The sequence below is a fragment of the Sebastes umbrosus genome, chromosome 7, assembly GCF_015220745.1.
Source record: "Sebastes umbrosus isolate fSebUmb1 chromosome 7, fSebUmb1.pri, whole genome shotgun sequence".
Lineage (NCBI taxonomy): Eukaryota > Metazoa > Chordata > Actinopteri > Perciformes > Sebastidae > Sebastes > Sebastes umbrosus.
This window is the reverse complement of record NC_051275.1, coordinates 21,972,084-21,985,341: the sequence shown is the minus strand read 5'-3', so window position 1 is coordinate 21,985,341 and position 13,258 is coordinate 21,972,084. Positions and strand designations below refer to the sequence as shown.

General features: G+C 39.1%; 2 protein-coding genes across 2 annotated transcripts in view; one reads left to right on the top strand and one right to left on the bottom strand.

Annotated features, from left to right (window-relative positions):
* LOC119490821 (NADPH oxidase 4) overlaps positions 1-4,276 on the top strand; it is a 21,315-nt gene extending 17,039 nt beyond the window's left edge. Inside the window, exons 15-18 of the mRNA XM_037774311.1 lie at positions 1-94; positions 1,238-1,306; positions 3,107-3,207; positions 3,445-4,276. The exon at positions 1-94 is cut by the window's left edge and continues 15 nt beyond it. Coding sequence (XP_037630239.1) covers positions 1-94; positions 1,238-1,306; positions 3,107-3,207; positions 3,445-3,565 — 385 coding nt within the window. The 3' untranslated portion in view covers positions 3,566-4,276. The remainder of the gene's footprint in view (positions 95-1,237; positions 1,307-3,106; positions 3,208-3,444) is intronic.
* A 1,582-nt stretch (positions 4,277-5,858) lies between these two features.
* tyr (tyrosinase) lies at positions 5,859-11,234 on the bottom strand. Its single transcript, XM_037774557.1, has 5 exons — positions 10,089-11,234; positions 9,385-9,601; positions 8,490-8,637; positions 7,962-8,143; positions 5,859-7,055 (listed from the first exon to the last, which is right to left on the bottom strand). The coding sequence occupies exons 1-5, from the start codon at positions 10,914-10,916 to the stop codon at positions 6,808-6,810; spliced, it is 1,623 nt and encodes a 540-aa protein (XP_037630485.1). The 5' UTR covers positions 10,917-11,234; the 3' UTR covers positions 5,859-6,807.
* Between the last annotated feature and the right edge of the window lie 2,024 nt (positions 11,235-13,258).

Genomic DNA, 13,258 nt, shown 5'->3' with positions numbered 1-13,258 from the left:
TTGCAGGTTGCAGAGGTTATACTTTGTGTGGGTCTGCAGGGAGCTCCACTCTTTCTACTGGTTTGCAGAGCTGCTGTGTGCCCTTCATCACAAGGTCAGGACAAAGTCTGCGTCCCACAGCCTTCGTGTTATTTTGATTAAAACGTGGGAGCTAAACTGTGGTTCATAATCAGAGCTTGGTCATTGTTTGACCAGCATCCAGTGTTATTGTGTGCATGAATGTCAGCAGTGGGTCAGGAGATTCACTTTCTGAAAAGACTTAAGAAGTTGTTTGGCATTTTTTAACTGAGCCAATGCCCCTAAAGATTTACCAGCAAAGATAATGTACTTGCCACAGGCTAGTGGGACCAGCAACTTTCCATTCCTGTGTGTGTTTGCTCTCAATCTGGTCAAAGAAAGTTTTCCGGCCGGGTTTTAAGAGGAAGGGGGAGGTCAGAGGTTAAAGACGAAGAAAATGAGCAGGGGAGTGTGGCACCTGTGCTTTTAAAGTAGAGCTGCAAGGATTAATCGATTAGTTGTCAACTATTAAATTAATCGTTTGAGTAATTTTTTAAGAAAAAAAAGTCAAGATTCTCTGATTCCAGCTTCTTAAATGTGAATATTTTCTGGTTTCTTTACTCCTCTATGACAGTAAACTGAATATCTTTGCGTTGTGGACAAAAACAAAACATTTGAGGACGTCATCTTTGGCTTTGGGAAACACTGATCAACATTTCTCACCATCTTCTGACATTTTATAGACCAAACAACTAATCGATTAATGAGAATAATTAATCAAGACTAATCAACAGATTAAAATATTTCTTAATTGCAGCCCTATTTTAAAGTCTCAATACAGTAAAACAAAGTTTATGTAGAAATATGGTTTGATCAAATATAATCACTTATAAGGTACTAACCTCTGCATATCTCTGTTACTGTCAATTATTTGATTTTTGCAAATAACTTCTTTATATGCATACTGAAACAGTCAGCAGTGCAGAGAATAGTTTTTTTTAAAACAATATAAATGTAACAATTTTAGGTTTTTACAGAGATGTGGATAAACAGACTATTATCAGATTTAGTGTATTGATCGCCATCTTGTGGCTGTTAGTAATTTCACCTCTCCTATTTCAGAGAAACCTAAAGAATAAATGTTGCATTTAATCCTAAATATCTATTTGTTGAATTAGACCTAAATGCATCACAGCACCACTAAAACACCGAACTTTCCATGTCTGTGTTTCTCCTTTAGCTTTGGCAGGAAAACAGACCGGACTACTTTAATCTGAAACTGTATGTCAGTCAGACAGACAGCCTGCAGGTAGGTGTGACACACACGTCTATCTTTTTATGTTCATCTTTTCATTTCATTGACTGTTCACTCATTCATCTCTTCATCGATCCATTGTTTGTCAGTGTTTAAAAGCCTAACCCACTACAGGGCAGTATATGACAGAGAGAAGGGAAAAGTCTTCTCTTGAGTTTACTGTTCTCTCTCTGAACTACACAGTATTTATTTTTGAGTCAGATTGTTTCAGCTGGAGCACTTCTATAGTGATCAACTTGTTTCAAACTCTCTCCACCTTTTCTTACTCGCCCCAGTTTCTGTAAAGATACAAAACACGGCCACAGAGAGCAGTAAAACAATACCTATTAAAACAATATCATTGATTTTATCAATTGTTTGGGCATATTTTTGATCATACTGTAAATAGCTGCTAATATTTCTATTCTTATTAAATGATTCATATCGTTGAGATCAAGCCAAACCTGATACAATAAATAAAATAATATTTACATATACTAACAGATAGTAACTGTAAATTGAAATACAAAGTTTTCAAAAACAAGGAAGTAGAAAAAATAATAATAAAATATTATTATTATTATTATTATTATTATTATTATTATTATTATTATTATTATTATTAATAATAATAATAATAATAATAATAATAATAATAATAATAATAATAATAATAAGTTACCATATACAAATTAAAATAGATAAATAAAAATATAAAATAAATTAAGAATGATTAGGTTTTTTACCATTAAAAAATCCAGCAGTAATATAGTCTTGTGTTGCTGACTTCCTATGTTTTTGTTCATGTGACTTACTTAAAGCAACTCCTCGATAGTATAGTGGTGAGTATCGGGGGGGATTCGATTCCCCGAAAGGGAGAGAAACACTTTTCAAAGCACGTTGCACCCTGAACACGTTTACGAGTGTTTATGTTTCATGCTCCTGATTTGGGAGGGTTCCAGCTTTTACCCTGCTCAAACACACAGCTTTATTGATCTTAGTTTGTAAGACAGGCAGGAAATTAGATAACACTATTGGGTGTATAAAGATCGTGACCCGTAACAGAGCTGCTCTGTGAAAAAGGATCGACGCAGGTGATTAACTGCTTGACCACAAAAAGACAGTGACATGACGCTTGGCCTGACCTTTGTCTCACACCCATGTCCTGTGGAAATGCAGGAGCTCAGATGAATGTAATGTACCTGGTGGCTGATGGACCTTTCAGGAAAATTGAAATAGCTAAATTTTAAAGTGTGACAAGTTTCAATATACCAGTAGCTTACTTGTCTGATACACAAACAACCCATGCAGCTCATTATTTTTACTTGATCCCACCTCGTCAGTCCCTGAATTGGCTTTGCTTTGCTGATGACTGCCCACAACTGTTTGCACTACGGATAACATTTAATGACCCTTAAACTAGAGAGCACAGGCTGCTACAGCTTTTAGGTTAGCAGGAGAAAGCAAGAGAAGAGGAGAAACTGGAGGCAGAGGATGGAGAACCTGTTGTAATGACAGACTGGGATCTTTTAACCTATAGATGTCAACAGTGCTTTTCTAATAAAAAAAAGATTTGATGTGTCATCCATCTGCTGCTGCGTTGGTCAGATGTCTCTAGTAAAGGAGATATGAAATGTATCAAGAATTATAATGTTCCTCCGTTACTGCTGGATTTACACATCCAACTATTTACTTAAAAACTTAATCAACTTAAAGAGTGTTGTGTTGACAGCTTGTTCCCCTGAAATGACCAAATCAAATCAGTTATTGCAATATAAAAACTGGGATGTTTTTGTTATCTACCTTATTTTACAGAGCATGTCTGAGGAGAAGTACCGCCCGCTCACCTCGAGACTACTGGTTGGTCGACCCAAGTGGAAGTTACTGTTCGATGAGATTGGGAAGACCAATAAGCAGTGAGTAGAGTGTGGGTGCGCTCCTTTTCATACAGACCAGGGCACAATCTGGCGAGAAGGGATGATGAGCCGCTTGAATTGAACGGGGCATCCAGTGAATGTACCGGCTAATAAGGCTTTTAAATGGTGAGCAGACTTCGCCTGCTGGTAATGGTGCAGACCCAGTGAATGTCCAGGTTTGGAGTATGAATCCAGTGTTATTACATCTATTAACTCTTTCTCTCTCTGTGGTTTCAGTAAGCGAGTCGGGGTTTTCTGCTGTGGACCGAAGGGCATCTCCAGGACTCTTCATAGACTGTGTAACTCATCCCGATCCTCTGGAACAACCTTTGAATTCAACAAGGAGTCCTTCAGCTGATCGGAAAGCCGAACTGGTCCTACACTTCAGCCTCACTGAAAACAACAGCAACTTTGCCATTTGACATATGAATATCCACAGACTATATTATTATTTCATATGCATCCCTGCCCATGGTCACAAAAGGCCCAGCAGGACAAGACGTTAACATGCAGCATGAGGACTGTTCCTCTCTACCGACCAGCCCGACCCCCGACTGACTGCTCTAAAAGCTTCAGCATCTGATCCGATCAACCTCCGAGGAAAAGTGAAGAGAGCAGCTCACTGCTGTTCGAATTCTCCACTCATGATGCTCTGTGTTTGTAAAGTTGCGGTTGGATTTCGTCTTTTCCCTGACACACCCCTCTGTGGACTAAATACGCTTTCTCATGCTGAAGACCTGCAATTCCACGACGACAAACACATGAGAATGATTTTAAAGGAGAGGGAATTCATCTTTCAGGTCATCGGGGCTGAAACATCACACAGGGACCAGACAAGAAACAGTTGACTTAAATAACCAGAGAGGTGGAACCACATGGGCAAATCAGTTGTGGTAACCAATAGAGAGGTGAAATCTCGCCCCTTCCGGTGTCCCCCAATGGACCTTATTTTGTATACAATAGTCAACGGCGAGAGACAAATATTTTTTTTGATCCCGTTTGAATTGCGCCATGAATCACACATATGTTTGTCAATTCAAAACATAATTTCGCAAGTCAAGAAAGTCTCAGTTTGGTCTATCAACCAAAAAGTGTCTGTTTGTCACACTCATGGACGCCGGATCTGTAGACAGCCTGAAGGGAAATGCCGCTGAGAACAAACACTTCCTGTGTCTGAGCTTGGAGTCAGTAACTAAGCATTTGATTGGTCTGTGAGACTGTCACTCATCAGAGGAAAGCAGTGGAAGCAAAAGGACATAAAACGGACACTTGATTCAGTCTTTGTTTTCATTTTGTTTTTTATCAGTTTGCTGTTCATGTATGCAAAGATCTGTCTTATACAGAGCAAACCTACACTACACCGCAAGCCAGTATTCTTAGTTAGTTGTTTTCTAAATGTATTTATACTGTTTAAAGTTATTTGATGTTATGTGAAAAACTTCTGCAGGGCTTTGGCAATTTCTAAACAAAGTAAGAGTCTGTCTTTATTTTTTTTTTTACATATCTCCAGAAAGTCAAGAAGTTACTGATAAAAAGAAATGAGGATACTGGCGAATTAATAACAATCTATTTGTATGTTTAATACTACATTTGTAATAGTTTGTTATGTTTTAAAGTCTATTCTTTTTTTTTTTTAAATGTGCCAAAACTGGAAACATCAGGTTTCTGCAGAGAATCAACATCTTGATATTTTTTATATTTATGATTTTGTGACTGAAACAATCATATTATCTCAAATTGTAATTAGCAACCATTTATTTAGCATTTGGAATTTAAATATATTTAAATGTTAAATTGTCTATTTTCAGGATTGTCCTCTTTTTTAAAGAACAAGACAAAGTCTGAAATAAAAGAGATTTTCTATTTATTATATATTGTTTACTTGCACTTAGTAAGTGGGAAAATATTTACTATTTCCGATCCTGGCACAATTAACGATATTATCCTAAATATATAATTCATAGTCACAAGCATATACTTAAGAAACAACATCATTTTATCAAACAATATCGACTGTTAAGCGGCATTAACTAGACCTACTTTAGTTTTGTAATCTGCTAAGCTATTTCTATGTTTGTATATGAACTGGATACGTCAGTGATAATGGGAAGTAGCCATGAATTACTTTATATACAAACTGGCAACAAACAAATGTGTGTAGTCTGCTTTCCTGCATGACCAACAGATGACAAAAAAAATCACAGAGAAAAAATGGATCTGATTTGTCTGATTTTAATGCAGCCTGTACAAACTCATGATTCATGTTTGTTATCATGATGCCACCTACATTTTCTTTGCTTGTGAAAGATCACAGTCCTTTAGCACCAGCGCTAACGCACAAGAGAGAGCGTGTTTGAGAGTTGTGTCAGTGATTTCACTTCTGTAAAACAGTTTCACACTCAAAGGCACTGATACCGTCTATGATGAACTGTTTAAAATGAAGGAAATCTGTGAACGTACTTGGCCATTCTGACCATTACATATTCACAACAGACGGGTACATATAATCTGTGCAGAACCTTTTTCTGAGGAATCTTGATTACATCTAGAAAGGTTCTCTGTTACTATAATGCATTTTTACTAATGAAGAGAAAGAGGTAATTTGGAAGCAGTACCTTTAATTTTCGTTCTGACACGGATTTATTCAGTCACTACAGCTACGGTACTTCAGACCTGACCTGACTTTAAATGACCTTTCCTTGAGCTACAGACAATTTAGTTGAATAAACTTACATATGTACATACAGTATGTGTCTTGTAAACAGAACCACAGTTAAATAGAGTACTAAACAATGAAATAATAAATTATGTAATTATTATAATTATGTAACAGGATGTTGTGTTTCAGGTCAGTGAAGAAGGTCAAGAAAAAGTTGCCAAAGAAGGAATATCCACATCTGTCAAAGAGACAGTAAATGTACTCAAAGGTGAGTTCTTTCACCTGACACAAGTCACAGTACAAATACTCACAAGACAATACTGTAGTGTAGTGTGTACATCTTTATATTTTCATTTTAACACTGACATGTGTTGCATTGTATTAATGAACATTTAATGGCTCTGTTTTTGTGTGTGTGTCAAACTAAATATTTCCTTTACATATCTGCTGAATGTATAAAATATTAGGGGAATCCATTCTCCATATTCTCCATTTAAATTGTCTCAAACCTTAAAGGGTCAGTTCACCCAAAAAAGATTTCCCATTCACTTCTAGTGATAAGTAGCTACAACTTTTATTGCTGAGATATCTACCACTGTATCCTCTGTCACTACCCAAATACACTGGAGGTGAAAATTAGTTTTTTGTTGCCTAAAAAACGTAAAAAAGTGCAAGAAAATATTTGAAAATGTCTGGAAAAATTAGATATCAGAAGTTTTAAAAAACTTTTTTTTTAACCTGTGACAGTGTTTCTTTAAAGACATTTTACTGACATTTTCCAATGCTGTTACCACCACAATGAAAATCACCTGCTCTATACCATTTTAAAATTTGAATAGATTTGAAATCAATAACAATTTCGATCTTGTACCATCTCATTCATTTGCTTCCTGAAAGCACCCCTAATAGTGCATTAGCTGTATGTGCAGTATCTGTGTGTGTTACAGAGTAGTCTGATACGAAGATGAACCTTCCTCTGAGCTGCTGTTCAGTAATGGCTGTCTCTCTCCGTAGCTCGGCGTCCTCTTCCTCCTCTGGTTACGCTTCCACTTCCTCCGTGCAACAATAAGCAGCGCGGCGAGGAGTGCAGCGATCGCCGCCCCGAGGAGCCCGGCTCCCAGGAGCCACTGCCAGATCTGCTGGGCCTGTTGGAGGTAGGGCGTCAGGAACTCCTGAACAAACCTCTGGCCTGTAGTGGAGATAATATGATGTTAATGATTTTATATATATATATATATATATATATATATATATATGGGCTCTTCGCACAGAATGCAGAAGAAATAACTTACAGTAGTTAAATGTCTTATTGATAACATTTTTATGTTGATGAATATTTTTTTAAATATAATACATCCACAGAGCCTTTAGAAAGGTGCTGAATAAAAGTATGGCTTTTCTTGAAAAAAATATTATGATTGTGAATAATTTTTTTTTTTGAAATTGGTGGGTCCAAAATGAATGTTTTGTTTTTCTCTGTGGAAGATATCTGAAGTTTGGTTTCCACTTCTAACAAGGCTTACGAGTCAATAGTAAAACAACATTGGTATCACGTAGTATCTCTGTGTCGTCAGTGTGGAAACAACGGATAAATGGCTTAGATTGACGGTGAGTGCCTGACAATGACTTGTTGTGAAGTAAATGCAATCTAGTGGCTGACTGTTATCAATAGCACCTTTAAATAGGAAACTAAAGTGAATGGCTTAATGAAAAGTATGCATATGACCATACATTTTATTCTGTTTTGTGCTCTCAGTCGCTATCTATTGGTGAAAGATATCAATATATCTGTTTATCCTCTCTGGAACCAACACAGCAATCATAGTTTTCCATTAAAATCATGATCATTTAGCGAATCCTTAACAATAGCCCTTTAGAGTAGCCTGCATCTTTTGCTGTGCCCATGGTAATGGATGCATGTCACTGTAACCATACTGTAAAACCACAATTACAGTAGAACAGTTATACTGTTAAGCACACTCATGGTAAAGCTGATTTACTGTAACACATCACAACAGTAACTTACAACAGTGTTGCCTGTAAGTTACCGCAAAAATACAAAAAAGTTGTAGAAACACTCGTTTACTGTACTGACCAGGGTCCAACAGGTAGGCGTACTCAAATCCCAGAGCTTTGTCAGACAGGAAGTAGTCTCCGTTTCTGTAGAGAGGCAGGAAGGGCACCATGTAGTAACCGTCGTTGTGGCCGATGGGGGCATTGGCACGAGGGTAGTTGGTCCGGAGAGGTTGGTGGGCTCTGAGCCAGCGCTCAAAGATGCTGGAGGAGAGACGGAAGGTACAGAGAGATAAACGGGAGAAAAAAGAGGGATGAGGGGAAGGATGGATAAAGATGGATATAATAAAGAAATGGAGAAATCATATAATGGTAGTATCAAGGAGGTAGGCAATGACATATAGGAAGAAAAATGATTTTTTGGGTATTCCTCCTCTATCTCTTCCCTCTTTCTCATTTCTGACACATGTATGTTTTGTGTATCATTACAGAACAAATGTGGCTATTCGCTACAGTAAAATGAAACAATTGACCAAATGAATAATTGATTTTGTGTAACCATAGCGTGTTCTCTCTTTTCCTGTAGACATGTTTGTGTGCATCACCGTACCTGTCGATGAAAGCATGGTGCAGCAGGAATATGGGGTCGTTGGCTGAACCCTGCACTGAGGACATGGTGCCGTTCATGAAGACATGCAAGGCGTTGTGCATGGTGCTCTGGCCCGGCACCGCCATGCCTGACGCTGGACTGGCAAAACCTGCAGGACGATAAGAGAGAGGGATAGAAGTTGACATGTGGGAGAGAGGTGAGTAGATTTCTACTAAATTCACTTAAAACATATTCTCTTAAGTACATGTGACGTTTTAACAGAGTTGAATATGAAGGATGTACTCACTTCTAGTGTTTCAAGTGCTCTTTCTCACATATTTGAGACACTTTTGATATAACTCAGATAGATGATGTCGAGCACACTGACAAGCAAGTGACTTATTGAGCTTAATAACTGCTGAAGGCTCCTGACTTTGGAAGCAGTCTATTAAAATAGGCTCTTTTTAAGAGGACGCTCGTGGAAAGTGCTTCAAGGTAACTCTGAGTGAGACACTAATGTGGACCAAAAACCTATTAGGCTCAAGCATCAAGGTATGGCTGAAGTTGAATTACTCAGTTTTAGTAGGATGGATGTTTTCAGCACCTGTTTGCAAATATTTCCTCCAGTTTGAATCTGTCTTTTTCTCACTTTTAACAGGTTTACAAAAGTGTGTATGTCTGTATTTGTGCTTGCTTCTCTTTGAATGCATGTATATAGACACGCACATGATTGTATTTTCTACCCTTGTATAAACTAAATGAGCCAGAACTCATTAGACAGATTAGACCAAGGATCAGGTTCAGGTTCAATGTTTAAACGGAAGTACAGTAATACTAATGTGTGTGTGTGTGTGTGTGTGTGTGTGTGCGCGTGTGCGTGCGTGTGTGTGTGTGTGTGTGTGTGTACCACTCCTACCCTCTATGACGTTTCTAAAGCTCATATTGGAGAATCGGTCCATGGCTCCCGTCTCGTACTGGGAGAGGCCCACAGTGAAGTCCACATCAGCTGTTGTGGGGAGCCTCTGCACGCGGTTGTTGTCATGGTTGCCGGGGTTGCGCAACAGCGGGCCCTCGCCGGTGGCGTTGCACAACGCCTCCCGGTTGTTGTACTCCTCTGGCTGGGTGCAGATCACCTACACACACACACACACACACACACACACACACACACACATTTAGTGAGCTACTGTGGTTAAAGAGCCTATAGATGATATCCATGAATCTCCACCCATCCATATGAAGTGCAAACTACTACAAGATTTCTGACAGATTTCTCTGAATAACTCAGAATAAAGTTGCTGTCTTAGATACATTTTCTGGGATGTGGAATACAAAGCCTCTCAAGTAGGATTTTCACTCTCTCTTTTTTATGTTGTCTGGATCACTTGAGGATGAACTCTTGTGTGTTTCCAATCAAATCTCTCATTTCTTTGGATTAAGAGGTTAAACCAGCTTTAGAACAACAGATGCTGGAAATAAAACAAGCCTTTGTTTCTTGGGGAAAGGAATTTTCCGTCTCTTTAACAATGGATAAGAACAACTTGCTCATAGATCTAGTTAGACATGCACTTTTCACTCACACACTCGGAGTCAGAGAGAGAAATAATCAAATGTTCTTACCTTCCACGAGGAGAAGACTGAACCAGGGCTGATGAGGTTAGGATTGAGGGGGTTGCGTCCACCCATCAGAGCATCGGTGCACACTTCACAGGACTGGGCATCCCTCCAGTCCCAGTATGGGATGGTGAAGTTAAAATCTCCTGTCAGCTTCCTTATCTCATTCTCCCAGTGAAGCAGGTAGACTCGGTGCCACGGCAGAAAGGCTGCAGATTCATGGGCAAAGTCGATGTCCCTCCATACGTTCCCTGGCCCTCCCAGGAAGGCGTCCCGGGACACGTAGTAGTGAATCCAGACAAACAGGTCGTAGGTGTTGATGTCGGAGAACATGGGGTTCTCACCGTTTTCACCCATCTCTGCTCTTGTTGCCGTGGAGATCACATAGTCACGGCTGACGGTGTTCTTCGCCAGGTTCAGATAAGAGATGAATTTCTGTTGCTCAGCAGGTGACAAGGTCAGGACGTTCCTGCGCACCGACTCCCTGAATTCAGCACAGTTTGACCCCCAGTAACCAAACCTGCACTCACCACAGTTAACACCACCATAGTTCCCAGCACAGCGACACGTCCGGTTGAAGAAAGCCAAAGGCCAGCGCTCTCTGTCATCGATCCCACTGTGTGGGTACTGGGGCCCGTGGGGTTCCTCTGAGACCTCCACCTCAGTGCAAAAACCACGACCTGACAGGGCGCCGCAGGCTGAGCGGTCACCGTCCCACACTGGGCAGCACTCTTTGGTCCGTAGCCCCTCTGAGTTGGCACATGGGCGAGGGAATTGGCATAAAGAAGTCCCAATGAGCTGCAGCAGAACTACAGATACATACAAGCTCCTCATGGTGAAAAGTCAGAGACGCTCCAGTCTTAACCACAGTGGGAATATAAGCTCCTGCTGAAGAGATGCCCTCACAGACTGCAGCTGATGAGGTGAGACTCAAAAGCAGCACAGAGGAGTAGATTCACTTCTAGTTAGTAGGCTGCAAGCAGAGAAATACAGGATTGCATCCAAATTTGATCTAAAGACAGCTTCTAGACTTAAAAAGTAAATGTAAAAAATGCACTCTTCAGGTATCTGTATTTATACTAGTAACCAATTACTAACTTACTTGCAGGTTCTTTCTCCCCCTCTATGCTTTCATCTAACCCTCCACCGGACCTCCTTCCACCTCTCTCCTACACCCAGCCAACAGTCTCCTGTTCTCTCCCTACTCATTAAGCCGTTTTATGGGCCGCCCTCTGACAAAGTGTGTGATCTCACGCACTCAATGAGGCAAACACACACACACATACTCAAGAATGTGCACCCACACTATCACATGCTCAGGATAATATTTGTGATTCCTCTTACTTTTTGTCTTGAGACCAGTTGACCTAAGCTCCACAATACCTCAGGCAAAGAAAATAACGTGTGTGTGTGTGTGTGTGTTCGCACCAACCCCTACCCTTCCGGCCAGAATTTGTGCATGATCAAGTGTGCATGCAGTTGATGTACAGTTGAAACAGAAACAGTGAGATATGGAAAAGAAACTATTATTACTATTATTATTATTTTATTTTTCATTGCTTTTATTCCTAACATCTGTGGTTTTACCCGGGGACTAAAGAGGAAAATCAGCATTTCTGGCTAACTCTGGCATATTTTTAGAAATGTTATCAATATGCACTGTCCCTGTCAAATAAAGTAATAAACTAAACTAAACTAAACTGAAGATAAGGAGGTGGAAATTCAATATTACAACGATATTAATGAGAATCAGGTTTTTCTCCTCTGGTTGAGCGGAGTGCTGATCAGTAAATTGTAGTGTTGCATTAGAAATAAGGGAAATATTAGTCTGGGCAACAAATTAAACATATTAAATTACTGCTATATTGAGCCATCGTTCAGGCTAAACGTTCAATTATCTTTTAAATAAAGACAAAAACATCATTACCAGTTGGATTCAGCCATGTGAGGCCATGTGAAACATATAATTTGAGTATGATCATTCTCCATAGTTGGCCAGGATATTGGTAGAATACTAATGTTGTTTTGTGTACACAAACCAGCACTGTGCCTGTTATAGTAAGTGTTTGAGCAAATCAGGTATCTCTATACCTGGCTGTAGCCTGTCTGCACAGCTTATGTTCACATTATACGCTTGATTTATGATTCACAACATGTGAAGTCATAAATCAAGTCAATGATGTGCATGCTGATGTGAGATTCAAACTCGTTTCATGCCACATAAAAGAAAATAGGCAGTGTCAGTTTATTATTCTACTACAGAAAGATAAACATGTAAAGTCATGCAGACTCCATCAAACACATTTTCACGTCACAGGTGTTTTACAGTGTTGAGGGTCAAATCTGAATCTTTAATTTTCGCACTGTAGGAGAAAAAAAATACACAGTTGAGTGAATGTTGCTGCTCTTCACTTTTGACCTTCCAGTAATGTGTGAGAAAGTGAGAAGAGATTTTCCTGGTGGAAATTACAACAATTGTTCTGCTTCTTCAAGCCATTATTCACAGTATACAGGCTATTAATTCCTTTGTGTTTCTGTGTCTGTAAACACAGAGCTCATGTTCAATCAAGGCTGCCAAGGTATTATGCAAACTAGTCAGCATCGTTAACAGTTTATTGCATTATGGTTAAAATATCATGGGGATAAGTGGTCCGAAATGTACTTTAACTTAAGTAAAAGTATCAATGTCACAATGTAAAAATACTCTGTTACATGTATGACAGTAAGATGTATTTAAAGTAGCCTACAAAAAGTAAAACTATCGTACTCATGTAGCAGAATATCCTATAAGTATGACATTATATATTGTATTAAGGGATTATCATCTCCAATGTACTGAGAATACTAAACTAACGTAAACTAAAATTGTACTTATAAGCACAGTAGGCCTATAAATACTGTTTGTACAATGATGATAATAAGATATATTAAATATAAATGTAACACACGTATGACAAAGTCACAGAATGCTTTCAGAAATGTTTTATTATGTAACAAAATAACAGCCTCTTTTGTGTCCTCATCATCTGTAGCAGCGTGACGATCATCCGCACCAAACAAGAAGAATGTACAATAGTGGAAACTTTGAGGAAGAGAGTCAGTGAGAGTCTCCTCTGGTTCAGCAGCCTACAGTCGGGCCCAGGGCACAAAGTCATCTGCGCAAACCTCGGCATCAC

Excerpts from the sequence above, each read along its gene's own strand:
- tyr (XM_037774557.1), bottom strand. The coding sequence starts at position 10,916 with ATGAGGAGCTTGTATGTATCTGTAGTTCTGCTGCAGCTCATTGGGACT. Across the intron at positions 9,602-10,088 it reads CAGTCTTCTCCTCGTGGAAG|GTGATCTGCACCCAGCCAGA; the intron begins GTAAGAACATTT and ends GTGTGTGTGTAG. Across the intron at positions 8,144-8,489 it reads CACCATGCTTTCATCGACAG|CATCTTTGAGCGCTGGCTCA; the intron begins GTACGGTGATGC and ends TCTCTCCTCCAG.